The sequence below is a fragment of the Vigna angularis genome, chromosome 11 (assembly GCF_016808095.1).
Source record: "Vigna angularis cultivar LongXiaoDou No.4 chromosome 11, ASM1680809v1, whole genome shotgun sequence".
NCBI lineage: Eukaryota > Viridiplantae > Streptophyta > Magnoliopsida > Fabales > Fabaceae > Vigna > Vigna angularis.
The window spans coordinates 24,632,044-24,651,874 of record NC_068980.1 but is presented as its reverse complement, the minus strand read 5'-3'; the positions used below and the strand labels follow the sequence as shown (position 1 = coordinate 24,651,874).

The 19,831-nt window shown below is 32.9% G+C and overlaps 2 protein-coding genes across 5 annotated transcripts; one reads left to right on the top strand and one right to left on the bottom strand.

Moving 5' to 3' along the window:
- The first annotated feature begins 1,909 nt into the window (after positions 1-1,909).
- LOC108334347 (interactor of constitutive active ROPs 4) lies at positions 1,910-7,658 on the top strand. Of its 4 annotated transcripts, none has more exons than XM_017570134.2 (5): positions 1,910-2,053; positions 2,146-2,286; positions 4,372-4,452; positions 5,475-5,560; positions 6,255-7,658. In XM_017570134.2, the coding sequence occupies exons 4-5, from the start codon at positions 5,547-5,549 to the stop codon at positions 7,381-7,383; spliced, it is 1,143 nt and encodes a 380-aa protein (XP_017425623.1). In that variant the 5' UTR covers positions 1,910-2,053; positions 2,146-2,286; positions 4,372-4,452; positions 5,475-5,546; the 3' UTR covers positions 7,384-7,658. The 4 variants fall into 4 exon arrangements, with proteins under 4 accessions (XP_017425623.1, XP_017425622.1, XP_017425624.1 ...); XM_017570133.2 differs by having other exon boundaries at positions 4,322-4,452; XM_017570135.2 differs by lacking the exons at positions 1,910-2,053; positions 2,146-2,286; positions 4,372-4,452 and adding an exon at positions 4,475-5,284.
- Positions 7,659-11,161: 3,503 nt separating this feature from the next.
- On the bottom strand, positions 11,162-16,664 carry LOC108334166 (protein NARROW LEAF 1). Its single transcript, XM_017569855.2, has 6 exons — positions 16,443-16,664; positions 15,162-15,662; positions 14,880-15,023; positions 13,503-13,743; positions 12,907-13,407; positions 11,162-11,835 (listed from the first exon to the last, which is right to left on the bottom strand). Exons 2-6 carry the CDS (start codon positions 15,648-15,650, stop codon positions 11,402-11,404), a joined length of 1,809 nt encoding a protein of 602 aa, XP_017425344.1. The 5' UTR covers positions 15,651-15,662; positions 16,443-16,664; the 3' UTR covers positions 11,162-11,401.
- Positions 16,665-19,831: the final 3,167 nt, after the last annotated feature.

Genomic DNA, 19,831 nt, shown 5'->3' with positions numbered 1-19,831 from the left:
AAATAAAATTCAATAATGTAAAATATAAATTTAAATAAACTTAATTTAGTTAAAAATACTTTTAAAGTTAAAATTAGTTTTGAAAATATTTTATAAAAATAATAGTATAACATTTATATAAAAATTAAATTCGTTCCAATTTGAAAAGGTATGAAATTGTTTTATTTTGAAATGAATTGAAATTAAGATAATAAAACCTGAAAGTATCATGTAATACAATATTTACTTGACATATATGAATATTAAAAAATAAATAAATAAATTAAAAAAATAAAAAACAAAAAACCACAAATGATATGTGATATATCTCTAAGGATATCTTTAACATTATTGGTATTATAAAAAGCCAAATTACATCAATTATTTAAAAATTAAGATCTAATGGAGAATAATAATAATTAGAAAACACTTTTAAATCCTCAAATAAAAACGGGGGAGAAAAATGTATTCAAACCAAAATTTTATTTCTTTATCAAACTATTCTCGAACTCTGCGGTATCATATATGATAAATTGCTTTGTTAAAAATTAACATACTGGCTTTCTTATTAGATAAACGTAATATCGGATAAAATTTTTATATCCCAAAGTTTGTAAAAGGATGAAGTCCACCAATTAAGTGGAAATTAAATTTCTCTCCTCAGTTTGGTATTAAAAATAAAACAAAATCCACTCATAATAATTCTAGAGTTTTATATTTGACATTGCTTGTACTTATTCTATTTAATAAGTATATTAAATAATACGGTTTAATAAGATTATTTTTAAGTATTTTTTATTATAGATAAGTTCAATTTATATTTATTTAAATTACATTTATTTATTATAATTAAATTTTAATAATTTGATATATTAATTATTATTTATTATTATGTAATTTTTATTACATTTTCTAATTAAATATTATTTTAATAAAAACATAAGTCTATTATATATATTAGTTATAATTAGTACTCTTTAAAAATATATATTTCATAAACAATCATCCTCGTTTTATTTTAAAAATTATAATTCTCTTATAAATTTATTTTTTAAAAGAAATAATTACATTACCAATACAATTTCTGTTAAAAGTCCCATATCAATTAAAGATAAGACTAATTCATAATTTATAAGTGGATGCAAACCTCATTTTACAAGTTGATTTTGTAAGGTTGAATTAGACTTAAAGTCTACTTCTAACCATCTTGCCACTTATTTATAAATTCAAATTCAAAATTCGGGTAACAACGTTACTTTTCTTAAAACATAACAGTATTTTATTTGTATGACACTAATTTTAGTGTGACGTGACACTAGTTTTCATACATCTTAATTTTTAATCAGAAAAATTAGGGTTCCGCTCGTGCCTAGTTGTTAATTAATCATTAAATAGAAACGTTGTTAATAAGTCACTACTACTACAACAGAGAAATGCACACTGTTCTTGGATGATTCTTTGTCAGACACGTGACAATTTGGTTTAGAGATTTCGTCCATTCATTCATACACAAATTACCCAAAACCAATTAAATTAATATTAAGAAGTAAAATTTAAGTTTAGTTTAATTTTTACAAAATCAATTTATAAAATAAGATTTACATTTATTTATTTATTCTAAATTAACTTTTTAGTTGATATAAGACTTTTAACCATTGATTAATTTAGTCCATGGTATTAAATTATGATTATTATTATTACAATTATTTGAATTGTTGTGAGTTTTGAAATGAAAGTGTGGAGGAGGTAACGTTGGAAGAAAACAAGAGGAAAATGTTAAAAAAGTGGGAAAGGTTTTGAATTGTGGAGAAAGTGACAAAAAGACAAGAGCTGTTGTGTAAGTTAGATTTCCGAGAGGGCAAAACTCACAACATTAGACATTAATTATTGGAAACATTTTCCCCAAAATAACCCTTTGTTTTGTACTCTTCCTCCTTCCCCCAGCCAGTTTGAAAGTTGCACACTCATAAATACACACCACCTAGTGTCACGTTTCATAACAGCTTTAATTCAAACTTTCAAACCCCATTTTTCCTCTCTTCTTCTGCCTTTCTACGGCTTTTCTGCTTCTGGGGTATGTCTTTTTCAATTCATTACATCTTCTCACTTTTTTCTTTTCAAATATATATGCATATCCAAATCACTTCATCAACTTTTTCTGTTTAGTCTTTGTTGAGAGGCTTTTCTCTCTTCCCGTTTGTGGTGGAAGTTCACTCTCTCATCCTGAGATGCTTTCAGATCCTTCAACAGTGTTAGCTGATTCAAACCGTTGTTCTTCTCTAATTCCAAATATTTTCATCATCAAAGGTTAGCTTTTTCACTCTGCTAGAATCTAGAAATAGTATTGCACATTTCTGTCATATTTATACACACACATTTCCTCAATGCTTTTTTTAAAAATAAAAATACAAATGAAAATCTATAGTGAAATTTGTTCTTTTTCACTCTTTTGCCTTCAACAAACATCAGCAATTTTCGCCTCAGCAACTGCACAGTTGTGGTGTGTAATTTTTGTTCACTTTTTTTCCCTCAAAGGTTTTAATTTTCTATAGTTTTCTTCAGTTTTCTAGTGTTTTCTTCCCTACCAAACACTTAAATGAACGCACATTCGGAGAATCTTCACCATGCTGTCAAGATCTAATCCCTTGAACTGTTCCTCTGCACTATGCAGTGGTTATTGACCCTTGTCTTTTGAATGCTTTTCTTTATAGCATTAGTCTTTTATCGGTCAAATCACTTCATTGGTATATCCTTTAAAGAAAGCTTTTATGATGACTAATAAATAATACTTTTAAATCTTTAGTTATTACTACATGGTGCCTTTTAAACTCGAATAAATACAGTAATTTATTATACTTAATAAATGTTACTTTAAATATTTAATTAGTACTATGCTTCCTATTAAACTTCAAAACGGAAACAATAATTTAATAATCATTGATACTAGGTGGAAAAAAAGCATCATAAGTATTTTTCAGATCTTTATGTCTGCTGGTGGGGTAATTTTTTTTTTTCACATACGATATTTTACTATATTGAGTAACATTATTGAAGTTTATATTGCATTTTGCAGTATTGTGTTTGTGCACCATTAACTGTTTTTCAAGTTGGATTCATTTTTCTACCATTTTCTTTATTAAATTTTGTATGACATTAGCTAAATTTGGTATATTCGGTAGTCTCACTTTTCAAGCACAAGTAAGTGCGTGATAATTAAATCCGTGTGATTTGTCTTATGTTATGTTTGATAGCATGAATTTCTTTTTCTCTGTAAACCCATTTGCCGAACATGGCGGTAGAGAATTTGTGTTGTGTTGGAGGGATTTGAGAAGAAAAGTAAAGAAAATGTGATTTGTATTAAGGACATTGAAGATCGTCTTGCTCTTTGGAGGAACCAAAACTTCCAAACAAATTGCTTTTATCTATGTATTATTCCCTTGGATGTGTTGTTACTTTCTTCGTCTGAATATGTGCCATGGACATTATATGTTTGTGAAAAGGGCATAGTCTACTATACTCATTATAATGTTATCTATTTGTTCTTATGCAAGATTTATAAGTTTAACAAAAAGGTTACTTTATGCTGTCTTTTGTAACTTTTGTCTAAATTTGTGAAAAGGAACAACTGATAAAAATTGATGCTATGTGAATTTCTTTAATACATTAATTTTTTTAAAAAATAAGCTCTTGCTTAGAACTCAACATTTAAGAAGTACAAATGTTTTAATGAAATATTGGCGTTATACATCCATTGTGAAAGAATAGTTGGTCATAAGAATTCACAGTCTTCACTTGCATTGGTTCCAAAAGAAGTTGTAGTTGGCATATTATATTTTAAGGCTAAAGGTAAATGAACTTTCACTTGTGATACAAGTTCAGTACTAGATTACAAGGATTTGAATCTCTCTCTTCATATGCATCTGTATCCACCATGGGGTAGTGGTGCCATTCCTTTATATAATGTGGGGTCTTGATGGGTTCGGTTTCCTAAAAGGGAGAGACAGTTTCAGAGAGAAAGGATATTCTACCATCTGATTATAATTTTCATTATTGTGAAGTGTCCTTTGAAGCAAAAATAATGAAAAAAATAGTTAAACAGAAGATTTTTATCAAATAACCGTGGGCTCCAACATTTCTTGCTTTTCTTTTTTCTGGTTTGTGATGGTCAGTCCCCACAGTTTTCAGAATGACACAAGATCTTGATACTGATTTTCCTTCAATAATTGTTTTACCTACGCTATCTACTTGCCCTTTCACCAACACTTTTTTCAATAAGTTACATGGACTGTGTAACTTCTCAACTATTAATTTCTTTCTTAACAAGGTTGTTTTTGAATTACAGTTATCCATCTTTCTTTTTGATGATGAAATAACCTTTGATGCTGCTATTAGGCTCTCATCATTGCTAAGCTCCTGATTCAAAAAGAGACCCATGAACAACAAACCACTTTAGACTGCAGCTCAGAAGCCAAGGTAAAAAGCATTGATATGACTGCTATTTGAGTTGCACCTCTTTCAACTCCATTATACAACCACTTGAATGTGTGGTGGGCCTGGTGCAATTATTGGGAAAGTGAAATAGTTACTTCTTTGTTAGGAGTATCAGGTTGCTTATATACATGGGGTCACATAAATTCTTTTTTGCCTTTCTTGGGGTGGTGGTTTTGTATTTGTCTCCGAATTTTAAACTGTGGACCATTCTCTGTATTAGGTTGCATTTACTCCCTTTGTGTTAAACATGCAACATTTACACATGCAGTATTTACAGCACTTGCTCGCTTTTAAACAAAGCAAAAGGCACTGAATAAAGTAGGCTCTGACCCTGCATGCATTCCTGCTCTCGGGGTGGTATTCAAGGCATACTTTTTTAGCATGTCATTGTTTGAACACAGGACCAGTGTGCAATGAGGGGGCTGCCTTAGTCTTTTTTTTTTTTTTTCTCTTTTTTAATCTCCTCATGATATTTCCGTAAGGGTCATCTACCTTCCTAGTTTCTAGTGGAAGATAAATTTTGGTTTCTTAGGTTTAAATCAACTGCCTTTTAGTTTAATTGTCACGGTTGTAGTGAGTTGGCTCCTTTATGATAACGTGGGTCAAGGCCATAAATGTGCATGGCCCTTGTGAGTTTCTTTGTCTTTCTATTTCTCTTACCTAATTATGGTTTGGAGGAGGATAAAAGCCTAACTGCTATTAAACTTGAAAGTGCTCCATTTACTTTAAGTGCTTTAAACTTTCAGCTTAAGTGAAATCTCAACGAATGTTTTCTCATTGGCATTTCTCTGCTGTTTAATATTTTACTAAAAAGGTTCCATGCTCCTACTCCTTTACCCCTTTCTTTAATTATAAAAGGTGCATTGTTTTATATTGTAGCAGTTTATTTATCTACATGGGCAGGTTCTGCCCACTTTCTTTGCAAATATAATTATGTATACTTCATCTTTGTGGTGTTTCTGGAGTGGATGTAGTTCTCTGGATCATTTGAACTTGCATTTCAGGTTAGCAGGAGAGACTTTTTGAGCAAAGAAAACTTTCATTGTTCCATCATTTGCCGTCTTCAAGCATATCAAATGCCAAGATCAAGGTGTGATAATCTAATGCAGTAGTAAAATAGTCCACTGCTTCCATATACTAGTTTCTCTACATTCACATTTTCTGATTGATATAAACTTAATTTTATGTATTCTTTCTCTTTTTCTTGTTCATCAACCAAACAATGCACCTCACTCTTTGTGCTTCTTATAGTGGTGCGTTTGACAAAGTCATATGTGGTTTTTCTAAGGTTTCAATTTTATTGATCTATCTATACATTATAACAACTCACCATCTTCTCTTAAGAATAAAATCTTTATGATTAATGGAAATATATCATCTGAAGGATGAAATTACTTCTGAGCCTTCACTTATCAGCTAAAGTCAAATTGGTCAATAAATTTTTTTGAGCCCCCGAGTGATTCTTGCCACACTGATATTCAGAAATTTGCCCATGCCATTCATGTTAGATACAATTATTCTTTATTACCTGACCTCACAACCGAAGTTTTTAAGTAGAAACTTTATAGACAATGTCTGTACATGATCAATGTATGGATGAAGGCTAAAATTCATTGTGAAGATTGTTGAAACATGTGACTTGTTTTATATAGAATGTTGTCATTTGATTATGTTACTAATGTGCTGCATAATGAGACAGGCCAGAAAATTACATATCAATTCTTTAGTTAAATTGTAGTTTCTTTCTCTATATAGTTTTTTTATGAAGTTTTGTTTCCTACCAGGGGATCTGATTTGCCTCAAAGGCAGTCTCCACGAGGTCCTCATCAACATCGGACATCAAATTCTGATTCTGATCCATTGCATCAACGGCTGATTGCTGACCGAAGTCCGAAGTTAGGAGACCGGCGCTCACCAAGAGGTACTCAATCTGAGGCACTAAATCAAAAGAAGCTAGGAACTCGCATCGCAGATTTGGAATCTCAGCTTGGTCAGGCACAAGAAGAGTTAAAAGTTTTGAAGGATCAGCTAGTTTCTGCTGAAGCTGCAAAGAAAGAAGCTCAAGATGAGCTAGTGAAGAAAGCTGTGCAATCAGTAGTTCCTGTGGTTGAGAAGTTCCAAGAGAAGTGCAATTCCAAGAATGATCAAGAGTCCAACAGAACTGAAACCATACCCCAAGATATTGTACTGGGTGACAACCAACACGAGACTGATGTGTTTGAAGTTCCAATTGAGAAGTTGACAATTAAATTCGACAAACATGCAGATCAATCAGAAAAGGAAGATCTACCGTTTGAAGACTCAAATGCACCAGCAATATCAATGCCGGAAAATCCTTCTGTGGACAAACATGAACTGTCACTGAAGATTGATGAAATTGCATTGTTGAAATCCAGTTTGGAAGAGAAAGGGAAGGAGTTAGAGTCCATTACTAGTGAGAAAGAAAATCTGAAGAACAAACTGGATGAAGCAGTTTCAAAAGTGTCAACTGCTCAATTCAAGGAAGAAGGAATGTCCTTGCTGTTGGACCGACTGAGAGAAGAGTTGGAAGCAAGTAAAGCCAATACAGAGAAGTTGAATGGGAAGTTAAAATCTGTGGAAGCAGAAAAAGAAGGATTAGAAGCAGAGATGAAGAAGCTAAGGGTGCAAACTGAGCAATGGAGAAAAGCAGCAGATGCTGCAGCTGCAGTGCTTGCTGGGGGTGTTGATATTACTGCTAGAATTCCTGAAAGGTGTGGTTCAATGGATAAGCACTTTGGTGGAACGTTTGAGACACCTGCTGGTAGGTACAATGGCTATGTGGGGTCTCCTGGTATGGCTGATGACTTGGATGATGGTTTTGGAGGTGGAAAGAGGAAGGGTTCTGGGATTAGAATGTTTGGTGATTTATGGAAAAAGAAGAGTCAAAAGTAATTTCTGGTTTATATTCAGTGAGTGAATTTACTAGTACTTTTTAACTAAGTTCATGTTTTGATGGTAGCAGAAACTGCAAATACAGTTGCTTACTGCTTTGCACCTTCTGCCATCCGTAGTCATTTCTGGTATTATTAGGCCATTAGTTGTGTAGTGTTACCGTTGCATCATCTGTGCAAGGTAGTAGCGATGTGAACTTATGAACATTTTTTAACGCATGTTTCACTTCTCCTAAGCTTTGATGAAGGCATTTTTACTTCAAATGCCTGTTTTTACGCATCTTATCCAGCCTACACTACTTTGGAGTAATGTGTACAATGAGATGCCCCATTTCTTATCATTTATAATATCGTTTGCAGTAAGCAAAATAAGAACTCAATTTTTTGGAAGCAAAGCTGCTTATGAACAGATGAAAATAATATCCACTAAGCTAAGTGCAGTAAAACCTGGATGCGCTTTAATTCAAGATGAATGAATCACATCAATAAGAAATCTACAAAATACATTTGAGGAAATAGATTTCATATACAAAAATTAGTTGTGGTTATGCTCAATTCTGAAGGAAAAGTGGTTCTAGTATTTGATACAAAGGACATTTCTCCATGGTTTGAAATGAAACTAACCCCTTTATTAACTTTGAGAAGTTATGATTGCTGACACATGATGATCACCTTATTTACTAATAGTTATTACCCAAAATGTCTACGGACTAGTGACATTTTTCATGGGATTTTGAGGAAAGGAAAATGTATTTATTTCGTATCGTAATTGATTAAAATAAAATAAAATAAAATATTCAATTATTAAAGTAATGTTTAAATTGAATCTGTATATTCATTACGAACCATAACATACATTAAAATAGATCTAATTGAAGCTGTGTTGTTAATATTTTAAAATTTTAAAATAAGTAACGTAGATGGACAAATGGGAGAGGTTTTGTATTTGGAATGTAAAATGTTAAATAGTCTTTAAACAATATTAAATATGTTTTGAATAAATTGATATTAATGGTACGGATAAAAATAAAAGGTTTTGGATTTGTAAAACATGGTTACTTATATAATTTTGTGAGTTAAACATGTTTGTAGTGCGGAAACTTGGATCTAAAATTAGAATAGTATATGTCCTAAACTTTGATACTTTATGGTTTCTTAATTTTAAAAATGAATAAATTTGACATAATTTCTTTTTTACATATTAAATGATGTTCCAAAATATTATTTTAGTTATGTGTCAAATGGTATAAATAATTCAAACACCGGCCTAAAACGTCGGTTAATATGTCAAAAAAATGTAAGGTAGAAGATCAAAATAATTATATTTATTCATTTTTAAAGTTTGGGGACCAAACTATTCAAAGTTTGGGATTCAAATTCCAATTTTGCATCAAAGTTTAAAGACTAGAAGGATATGTAACCCTAATTTTGCACCATATAATTAAGGCTTAAATGCTTACTTGGTCCTATGTTAAATGATTTTTTTTTTTCAATTTAGTACCCGATTTTAAAAGTGCATAGATTGGGTCTCAAAGTTGTAAAAATTGTATAAACGAAGTCTTATCCGTTAAGTTGGCAGCAACGACCTTAACTCCATGCTGACATGGCGAATGAATCGATACTTTTTCTCTTCTCTCCTATGCTGTGTCCAGCTTTTTCTATGTCTTCCATATTAATGGTTTCCAATTTCATTCTTGTCTTTTTTCTAACAGTCAATTAGCCTTACCGACACAGCAATGCCTAAATTCTACAAATGGGGGGTGGATCTTCATTCTTTTTTTTTCACCATAACACCTTCTTCCTTCCCTTACTAGGATCCAACAACTTCTCCAATTTTTTCACTGATTTTTTATCAAAGGAATTCTTCAGTTTTCACTGATTATTCTTCTAAAAGAGAATTGCCCATAATCCCTACATATTTTTAACCAAATCACCCATTCCCTCCATCATCTTCCCTTGCAATTGCCGTTCAAGGAGACTCACTACATACTGTAATAATCAATTCTTTCAATCAAGAATTCTTCTTCATTCAATTTTTTGCTTTTGTTCTGCTAACCTCCACCAAATCCCCAAGCCAAACCTTCATCATTTATAGCCACCTCCACAGGAAAAAAACTAAATAAGAAATCAATTTCTCAAGCAAAAAAAAAAAGATATACAAATTTGAAATCAGAAAACCTAGTTTCCCAAATCAAATCAAGATTAAATCACAGCTTGAGGATCTACTCCTTTTTTGATCTTCATGGACTCAACACTTATAGTCACGAACGCGCCACCGCTATAACATCACCACTGCCTGTTTACAAGTCGTCATCGTGGCAGCACCTGTGAGGGCAGGATTCAAAGAACTTGTGCGCGCTAAAGGAGGAGCGTGGGGACGATGGCGCTCCCGACATGGATGACGTTGTGACCTTGGTTGCAGGGTTGGATAAGCCCCTTGCGTTGCCAGATGAAGAATGCTGCCTCCCATATGTGGAAACGAGAGAAAGAAAAAATTGGACACAACAGTGGAGAGAAGAGAAAAAGTACTCATTCACTCGCCACGTCAGCACGAAGTTAACGTATTGTTGTCAACTTAACGGATAAGACTTCATTCATACAATTTTTACAACTTTTAAAACCTGATACTAAACTAAAAAAAATCACTTAACATAAGGACCAAATAAACATTTAAGCCTATAATTAAAGACTAAGAAGACACAAGAATCAAGGCAAAAGTTTAGTATGACAAATATCTTTTGAGAAACTTTTAAATAAAAGATGATTCGAAGAAAGAATCAAGAGAATAGTTTAAGAAGAGAACATCATACAAAGAGAAAAAATGCATAAGAGCATATCATTGAGAGAAAAGCATAAAAGAGCTCAAGAACTCAAAAGAGAATATTTTAGAAAAAAAAAAGTTATCGAAAAACCCACATCGACTAGAGATAAAATTAATTTATAATATATAAATGGATGCAAACCTTATTTTACAAACCGAATGAGATTGAATTAGACTTAAAGTTCACTTCTTAAGTTGTTCTCGCGTGAAAAAATGAGAATTTTAGGGGATTATGATTTTTACAACCCAATGAATATCAATACATGAAACTAGCTAAGCATTGCTATTTATTCTAACCTGTACAAAAACCGAACATTACGGCTACTGTCTCGTAATAAAAGTAACTAAGAGTTGTTGTACACATGCCACGTGGTTTCTTTTTGCCGTTATATCCTGTATCAGCTGACATCTCTACTCGCATAAAATTTGTTTGACAAATTTAACCAGTGCCATTATAAGATTCTGTTGGATAAATTTCTCCACGTAGTAGAAAAGATCGAGTGTCTGTTAAAGTTAAAATTATTTTATTTCATGAATTAGAAATAACATTTTAAAAAAACTGTCATAAACAGACGTCTATATCAATTATGCATAAACCTTTTTTCTTTTTTTTTTATCTTATAAGTCTATATAAAAAATTGTCCTAATAAATTCGTAATATAGACACTGACTAGACATAAAATAAGTTGAAGTAGAAAGATGGCTTATTCAGAAGAGATTGAAGTTTGGACATAGAATAAAGGCTTGAAACTTGGGGAGATAGGTTGCAACTTTGGTTTCAAACAAGGAATTTATTCAGAACACTTTGATAACCAATCCAATAAAAAAAATTCTTCTGAAATAATCCCAATTTTATATTTTGCTGAAAAGGGGAAGTAACACATAAAAGTCCAACTCAAGCCATCCGTTCATCAGAATATATAGGTAATTGTCAGTGCCATAGAATGTGAGCTAGCAGTTAACTGGCAAAGTATGCACACGTTAATTCAAAAGTGACATACTTTAGTTCAGAATTTCAGGCATTTTCAGAAAGTAAATGGCCCTTCAAGACCATAAATGATTGCCCATAGTCACATCATTGACAATTTTCAGAGCTGCTAAGCATAAACACACACCACAGTGGTCATAAACAACACATTCCGGAGTGATTAAACTTATAAGTCAGTTCTTTTCCAGCTTATGAAAAATAATGTTTGTTTCACTGAGGCTCCTCAGTACTAGTTGAGGCTTCAGAGCGCCTTCTCTTTGCCTCATTGTCACCAAGCTGCAGTGAAACACACAAATCTTCATCACAGTTATTCCTCAATGAAGATAAGTTCTCTGCTGAAATTCTGTCATGTATGCTGTTCTTGTGCAACGGAGACCGACCGATGAAGCTCGGGATGAACTGGTGTTCGATACTGGGACCAACCTTGATTCCATCTTCTATATTAAATTCAGTCTCCATGATTGATGGCTTCATGTCTTGGCTGCTTGGTGCAACTCCTAGAGGAATAGACTGAATTTGAAGACCAAGAGGCTCATATTTGTCCTCACCTTTCTCTTTTGGAAGCATGCCATCAGGAGGTGAAGAATCACCAACAGTAGAGCCTATTACTGTGGTTGACACAGTTCTTTGTTCTTGTACTGCCACTACAAGAAATAACAGCAGAAAATAATCCTAATCAATATAAAAAGCAATCTTTTCAGACCCGTCTCCATATTATTCCTACATGAGTTGTGTCCATATTTTAACACCATCTTCATTGTAAATAAGCAGTGCCACAGTAATATAGTATCCGGTCTTAAGAAAATGATTTGTCTAGTTGGTTTTAGACATGCAAAGAAACTAACCCTATTAAGGTCATCAATATACCTTCAAGCACCACTGAAATTACCGTCAATACCACCAGATGTTGTTGTGGGCTTCTTTTAAGCTCAATTAATATAGAAGTACCTTTGGTATTCATAATCTATGATATACTGATACTTTAATTTGTGTCATATAAATGTATTCGACATATATTTGTATCTGATATTTTAGGATACTCTACTAATATTTGTTAAGAACCCAGAATTGAAAAGAGAAAGAAGAGTAATATTCTTTATGGTATAATAGATTGTATAGACGGAAAAGAACACAAAAATAGGAGAGCCTCTCTCCTCCAAGGGTTTCCCCTATTGCTAAAACTCAATCTACAAAATTAACCAAAAGTGCTCTGCATTTCAGGACCCCCCAACTATATAAAGGAAGCCTCTCTCACCCCCACCAACCTAACTAACAACTTCTTTCATGCACACATTATATCCTATCAATATCCCATACTTTAGAATACTTTATCCATATCTGATACTTATCAATGAAACATCTAATTTATAAAGCTCTAAAACTTTTATGATAATAATGATTTATAATATTTTATTTCGACAATACATGTGATTTTAGTTTGGATTCCCACAATTGCAATCATATATTTATCATGTTTTTAAGAATTTGTATACATTTTTCAACATGTATATATTATGTATCATATCTTATTGTTTCCAAAATAAACATATAGGGTGTATGAGATATGCATCGTATCTTGTACTTGTATTGTATCCATGCATCATACGTGGGAATAAACCACCCTAAGGTAAATTTAATCCCATATTTGAAAATGATAAATTTAAAAGAGAAAAAAAATAGAGGAACCCTAAACTATTAGGAAAGGAGTGAAAAACCTCGAAGTCCTTCTTCAGTGGTTATCAAATCAAGTTCAAGTAGATTGAGAAGTCGCCCTAGATCCACCCCACTAGTCCAATTCTCAGGAGGTTGCCCAACTTTTAACTTAAGGCGGCCCCTGTTAGCAGTTCCTCCCCATATTATCCCAATTGGCTGTGGTTTCTCACCATTGTCACCTTTTAACATGATGAGGCTTCCACTATCTCCTTCAAGGTCAAAAGTTTGTTGGTTCTCACCGACAACAAGAAGATCCGTAAGAAAGCATATGCCTTTCTCATCATTGTACTCTAGGGCATAAGCCAAAACAACTCCTGCAGTCAAGCCGGAGCTTCTTCCAACCTTCACAACTTGTTTTCCAATAAGGCTATTGATTGGAGCCTGTAGGTCAATTATTTTCACATCACCAATATCTCCAACGCCCCTCACTGAAGTAGTAACAGTGAGCATATCAAAGTCATCAGCAAAAGGAATGAATGCACCATCAGCTCTCACAAAAGTCTCTGCAAGAAAAACACATCAAGATGAGTGTCGGACTGTGGAGCGTAAAAATGTAAGTAACCCAATTAAATCAATCAGAATCCTAAAACTGCGTTACCTGGATTTATTCCAGCAAATATGCCATACCAAAGCTCATCCGTTATAAATGAAGTTGCTCTCTCTACTGCACCAAGATAAACCCCAGGCCCCAAAGTTGGTGGAAGAGGATGAAACATCTTTTGATTTGGATAGTCTAGATCAACTGCTACATGACGGTTTGTGAGAAAACCAACTTGTCGACTGCCTGTTTGGCTTTTCACGATGGCACCCAAAGTTCCATACGTCTCTTGGTTTGCCACCTGAACTAAGAAAGTAAGTGCTTAGAGGCCAATATATTGATCAAAAGAAGCATACAGAAATTTGCTACTAGAGATGCTTCCATGAACTGCACTAATTTCTGAACAAATCAAAAGAACTGTTATTGCATAACAAGAGAGCTATTTTATGATAATTATGGATGACTTAGAATGCTGACATTCAGCTCCCTTAAGATACAATGCATGCATTGGATGCAATATAATTATTCTAAAAATATATAGGATATGATACATCTAATATACATATTAAAAAATGTATAAAATTTCAATTATATAATTGCAATTCTGCAAATCCAAATTAAAACATACTTATACTAAAGTAAATTATAAATCATTGTCATCACAAATTAATTCCTATGATGTACTACTATTGTCATCATAAATTATATAAGAATAGTACTACCACCAATCTCATTTCTTTCTTGAAGCCATTCATATACAGAACAATTTCCAATTTTGGTTCATAAAGGGGTGGTCTTTGGATATATCTACACTATATATAAACATATTTCCTATTGTTGTACTGGATTTATATAAATGCTTAAAGCCTTGAATTTCACATACACATATCACTAAAGAATTGGTATTTCATAGGTTGGGATTATGTGGTATGGATACGTCATACAAATTAAATTGAAAATCAAGGGGATTGAGGATCATACTAATTTCACTCTTAAAATATCTCAAATGATTGCTTTCATAGACCAACAAAATGTCAAGGTCTGTATTTCTGGTTTTCCAAAATTTATTGCTAATTCAGGCCATATAACTGGCCATAGAAAGTCCAATAATGAGATTAATAAAGGACAGGTCCAATTAAAACATGATTAAAGTCAGTCTTCAGAAAACTTAATATGTTTTGTTGAATTTGCAAGATTAAACTGCAAAGCTAGACTCCCGCAGAAAAGACTCTGACCACGACAAACCTCCAAAGCAAATGAATAAGTTCTTTGATAAAATTAAAGGATAGTAGTTACACACTGTGGTTTCTAAATGAAAATGCTAAAAGTGCTCCTTTAATCATCACATATATGCAATAGTAATTGACTCAGCTAATCTTTTGTAAACTAGAATGGTCCTTCCACAGGAAAAAAATAACTAAGAAATCCCAGAAACACCTGAGATCCTGAACCGATGTATGGATCACCCCCACGCAACTTATCTACAATCTCTGTGTACAGCTGTTCTTTTGGAACTGGCTCAGGTGCACCGAAATAAGAAAACTCCACCACATCCACATCACACCATACTCCACCAGGGCCCTGGTTCAGAAATTAAAAATTGATTTAACAGCATCAGTAGGCACTAGAGAACAACTTAACAGCTATTCATGATACATTTATAAATATTTCAAACTCCAAATTTGAATCAGGGAGGTTCAATTGAAAATCTTTGAGAACCTCAAGAGCAGTAGGTAGGCACTGGATTGGACTTAGCCATTGCTTGTGAACTTTCCTGGAAACAAACACTAGAATGGCAGGAATGTCTGTTAATACACCTTGTCGTATGCGAAAACCAATTGCTGTTCCAAGGCTGTAACAACGCAGTATCTTGCTGTGAAATGCCCTGATTGTCATAAGTTCAAGTAATGTGGTGGCCTGATGCCCCTTTGGCAGCCGACCAGGGGTTTCAGGTAGCACCCCCTTTTGTAGGTTTAAAAAGTAGTTTGCTCTTTCTTCAGCAGCATCATTCAAGCGGCTTGGCCATGAGAAGTAAGCAGCACTGCTCTCACAATGCTGTCCAGCTGAAGCAAAGGGTTGAAGCGTCGGTGGGCTAAGGGAAGGCAGATTGGAATGACTGCAACAGTTTCTTTCAAGATCCAAAGCAGATTCTTCTGAGGGAGTTGAACCAGAGCAACGGCTTCTCATGTTTAGCCTGGTGCGCTCCATCTTTCGATTAACCTGAAGTGATGTTTTATTTAAACAAAAGGGCGTGAATAGAACGCAAAAAATAAAAAAAAGAAAAAAAATCCAAAAAGAAGAAAAATATAACACTATATATATAATGTCTATGTTCAAGAATATGGACGAAACTAATATTGCATTGAATAAAACTTAACCACACCACATAATCAGAAAAACATACAAGAGTGATAGACACTACCATGAATAACATCAACAAAAAGCTTGATATTCTCAACTCAATATAAGAAAACAAAATCATTTACCAATGAACAAGCCACAAAATTAAAACATTTAAAACCTGACAGAAGAATGAGAAAATAAAAAGTATTAATCTCACATTCGGGAACACGCAAAATTCATGGATGACAAAATGGGACACGGAACAAAATCTGCCACCCACATCCCTTCCAACTCTCAGATTCGAGCAAATGGAAATTTTAAATTCAGCAACACCATGATGACCAACAGCAACAACAACAACAATTATACAAAAATAAAGTTTCAAGCAACGAAACAGAGCAAAAGAACATGTTTCAGGTCCAAGACACTTCATCCATAAAAAAGAAAAAAGCTCGAGTTTGTATTCCTCCAACAGACAAATCAAGGTCCTAGGACCACAAAAGGCATGTCCTTGTTCTATCCCCAGCTCAGTCTCTAAAAGTCTCAACAAGGGCACTCTTCAGTTCAACAATAAAACCCATAAAGCAAAGATTTTTCAGATTTCCACACAACCCCAGTTACCCCAAAAAAAAAGGGGAGAGAGAAGGAGAGAGATACCAGTTCAGGAGCAGAGTGGAAACTGGAAGAGCCTCATTGAGACGGCTAGTTCACCCAAAAGGGTAGATGGAATGAGAATCTGCAGAAAAAGTTGCAGAATTGTGAGGGTGTTTGAACGGTGCAAAGTGATGATTGCAGTTCAATCCCATGAAGCTGCATAGGAATGGGGTAAAAGTAAAGTAAGCTCAGTGTCTGTGTAGTGTGTATAGTATCGTTGATCTGTGCGCGCGTGTCTTATTTTATTTTCTGTGACGTTTTAAAAAAATAATGATGGATGTTGAATTATTTCTCCCTTTATATTCTTTTATTAATAACTGAATTTTAGAGATTTATTTATTTTCGATGTAAAACTAACATGAAAAAATTTGAAAGGAGGACTAAATTAATCATTTACTTATTCAAGCGCGTTTCAAATAAGATTATATCTAAAAAATTGTTGTTGCATTGTCTTTGTTTCTGATGACGGAAATTCAACGAGTACAGAGATAAAAATAATCAAATATTAATGCAAAAAAAAAAATAATACAAATTTCTTTTGAAATTTTTTTCTGCAGTATTGCGAGAAAAAAAATCCTAAAACTCAACGTATTTTAATTCAACCATGTAAACATAGGAGTAAAATAATCAAAAAATTAATATTAAAATATTAAAGAAATAAATAAAATAAAATTAATATATTTAAATTTTGATAATTTATTTTATTACAATTTAACTAGAGTTTACATTTTTAAAATTTTGTTAACTAAATTACTTTCAAAATTTTATTTTATAAATTATGTTCCTACTAATTAGATGGCAAAAGTATCCATTTCCGTAGTTATTTGCGGATAAAATTTGTAAGAATTGAGAAAAATTTAATAATTAGAAAATAAAGTGGTTTTAAGATTGAGTATTATTGTTTGATAATTGGTGTTTGATGTTTAGGTATTTCTTAAAATTATAATTTGTTTTATTAATTATTTAATGTTATTATTACTTAATTGCAACACATGATTGATATGTTGTTAATTTGGTGATTTGTGTGTGTGTGATATTACCAAAGTGTTGTGTTGACCGATTGATAAAAAGATGATTTATAATTGAATGAGTGTGGATTCAATTCTAGGAAGAGAGAGAGAGAGTTCAGAAAATCTTTTTTTTGTTTATTATTTTTCCTAGAGGGAAAATAAACTTTACCCTTTATTAATTGGTGTAAAAATTAAATAACGGGGTATAGGAAGTAAAAACATGCAATTTAAATTAAATAAAATAAAAGAGATAAGTGCTCAACGGGGGAGAGAAAAAAGATAGAGATTTGGATTTAAAAATATGTTATTTTAAGTGAGGGAATATTAGAAAATAAGATTTGGGTGATTTATAAATACTAATATATAGGAAAAAGGGAGCATTTGTTAAAAAACTCTAGAAACCTGCATCAAATGAAAAAGAGAGAGTTAGGGAGAGAGAAACGTTTTCTAGAAAAGAGGCAAAGGAGCTGCAGAAAACATTAATGTAAGGGGAGATTTGTGGTGTTTTTGGAGTATAGATAAAGTTCTAGAATTGGCCAAGGTATGAGGAATCTCTTTATTTGTTGTATGATATATGTTCTTGATTATCTTGATTATTAAACTTTGTTTTGATGCATGTGTACATGATTATGGTTATTATCATTTTGCGGTTATGGTTGGGTAAGAGTTTGTGTATGCATGGGGATAAAGTTTATGTTAATATTTGTGATGAGTTTTACTTATGAATGTATGTATGGTTTTTGTTGGATTATTCCATAATAGGGTTTGATGCTAAGGGAAAATAAAGTTATGATATTTGGGAGTTTTACCATGCAAATATATGTTATAAAAGGGTATGATAATCATATGTAGAATATTTGGTTTGTTAGGATGACTCAAGTGATGTAATGTATGTATTAGAGTTTGTTTATAAGAGTATGTGAAGCTTAAATGCATGCATGATGTATTGGGTATGTTTTCTATAACGCCCCAAATCTAGGGTGTCACGAGTTGTTACAAAAACCAATAAATTTGAAACTTTTATCATAGCGCGGAAACGTACTCTTAAAAAATCTCATTAATTAAACATGCATAATTTATTAAAAACATAATAGTTCCAAAACCCTTATCCAACTACATTATTCAAAAATAATGTAAATAATGAAAATAATGAGTGAAATAAAGAACTCCAATTACATTTTCTCAAAAGCTCAAACACAATAACTTTCAAAGAAAATCTCAAATTTGCCCTGTCATCTCTCGAATCTATCATGTCTCAACAACATTTGCAATATCATCTGCTCATGTATAACATATTATATGATCATCTTCGATAATATCATTCACAACACAAACATAAAGACGTATAGGGTAAGCTACCGATAAACAATCATAAAACAAAATACTTACATACTGATTATATCAACCATAATCAAACACCCAATACATAGAAGTATTAACCATATAATTCCTAATCCTATAACACAAAACAATTCAATCATCTTAAGTTACTCGATCCTTGATCCTCGATCCTCGATCCTCAATGTTATCACAAATATCATAAACATAGACTAACCATCTATGCTCTCAACATCCCCTGTGCTAACTACATCACATGATACCATCACTATCATCATAGCATTCCTCTATAGCATTATCGTCATTACGATCATCAACACATGTACCACCATGAGCCTCCACAAAACCATAACATCTTAGTGGAAAGATTCAATCTCACTCTTGTACCCCACCTCACCCACCTGTAGCCTCCCCTACAGGCCACCTATAGCCTCCCCTACAAGCCATCTGTAATCTCCCTTGTAGATCATCTGTAGCCTCCCCTACAGATGTGCTCGAGTAGTCCTGCAATCCAACTAAGAAACATGTATTACTGCCAAGGACAAAGAAACACCATCACCCCCACACAAGGAAGGTTCAATACCCGAACAACCCTTATTTTGCATAAAGGCATAATGAAGCACCTATCTCACATAAACTCAAGATTTACGAAGTATAATAAATAGACTTATTCCTTCACTCTTATGTTCATCAATCAAACACTCAGGTACGTCCCTACATACATTCATGCTCCAATCTCAAACACACATCAAGACTAACCCTAAGTGTAACATCCCAAATTTTGAGATGTCACAAGTTATTACAAAACCGATAAAAGTTGTCTTCCACACCAAAGTTGTCTTTCTTTTAACCAAATATTAACTTTGTTTCTATAAGCTAGCTTTTGTTATTTATAGAAACACCATTAATTCATATTTTCCTTACTATATAGGCGTTTCAATTGTTAGAAAGTATAAAATAATAGAACTTTAGGAATATTAATCGCTTCAATTCTCCGTTGCATAGAGTAAAGACGGCAATGGTATAGAGCGGATGCCGGTATCG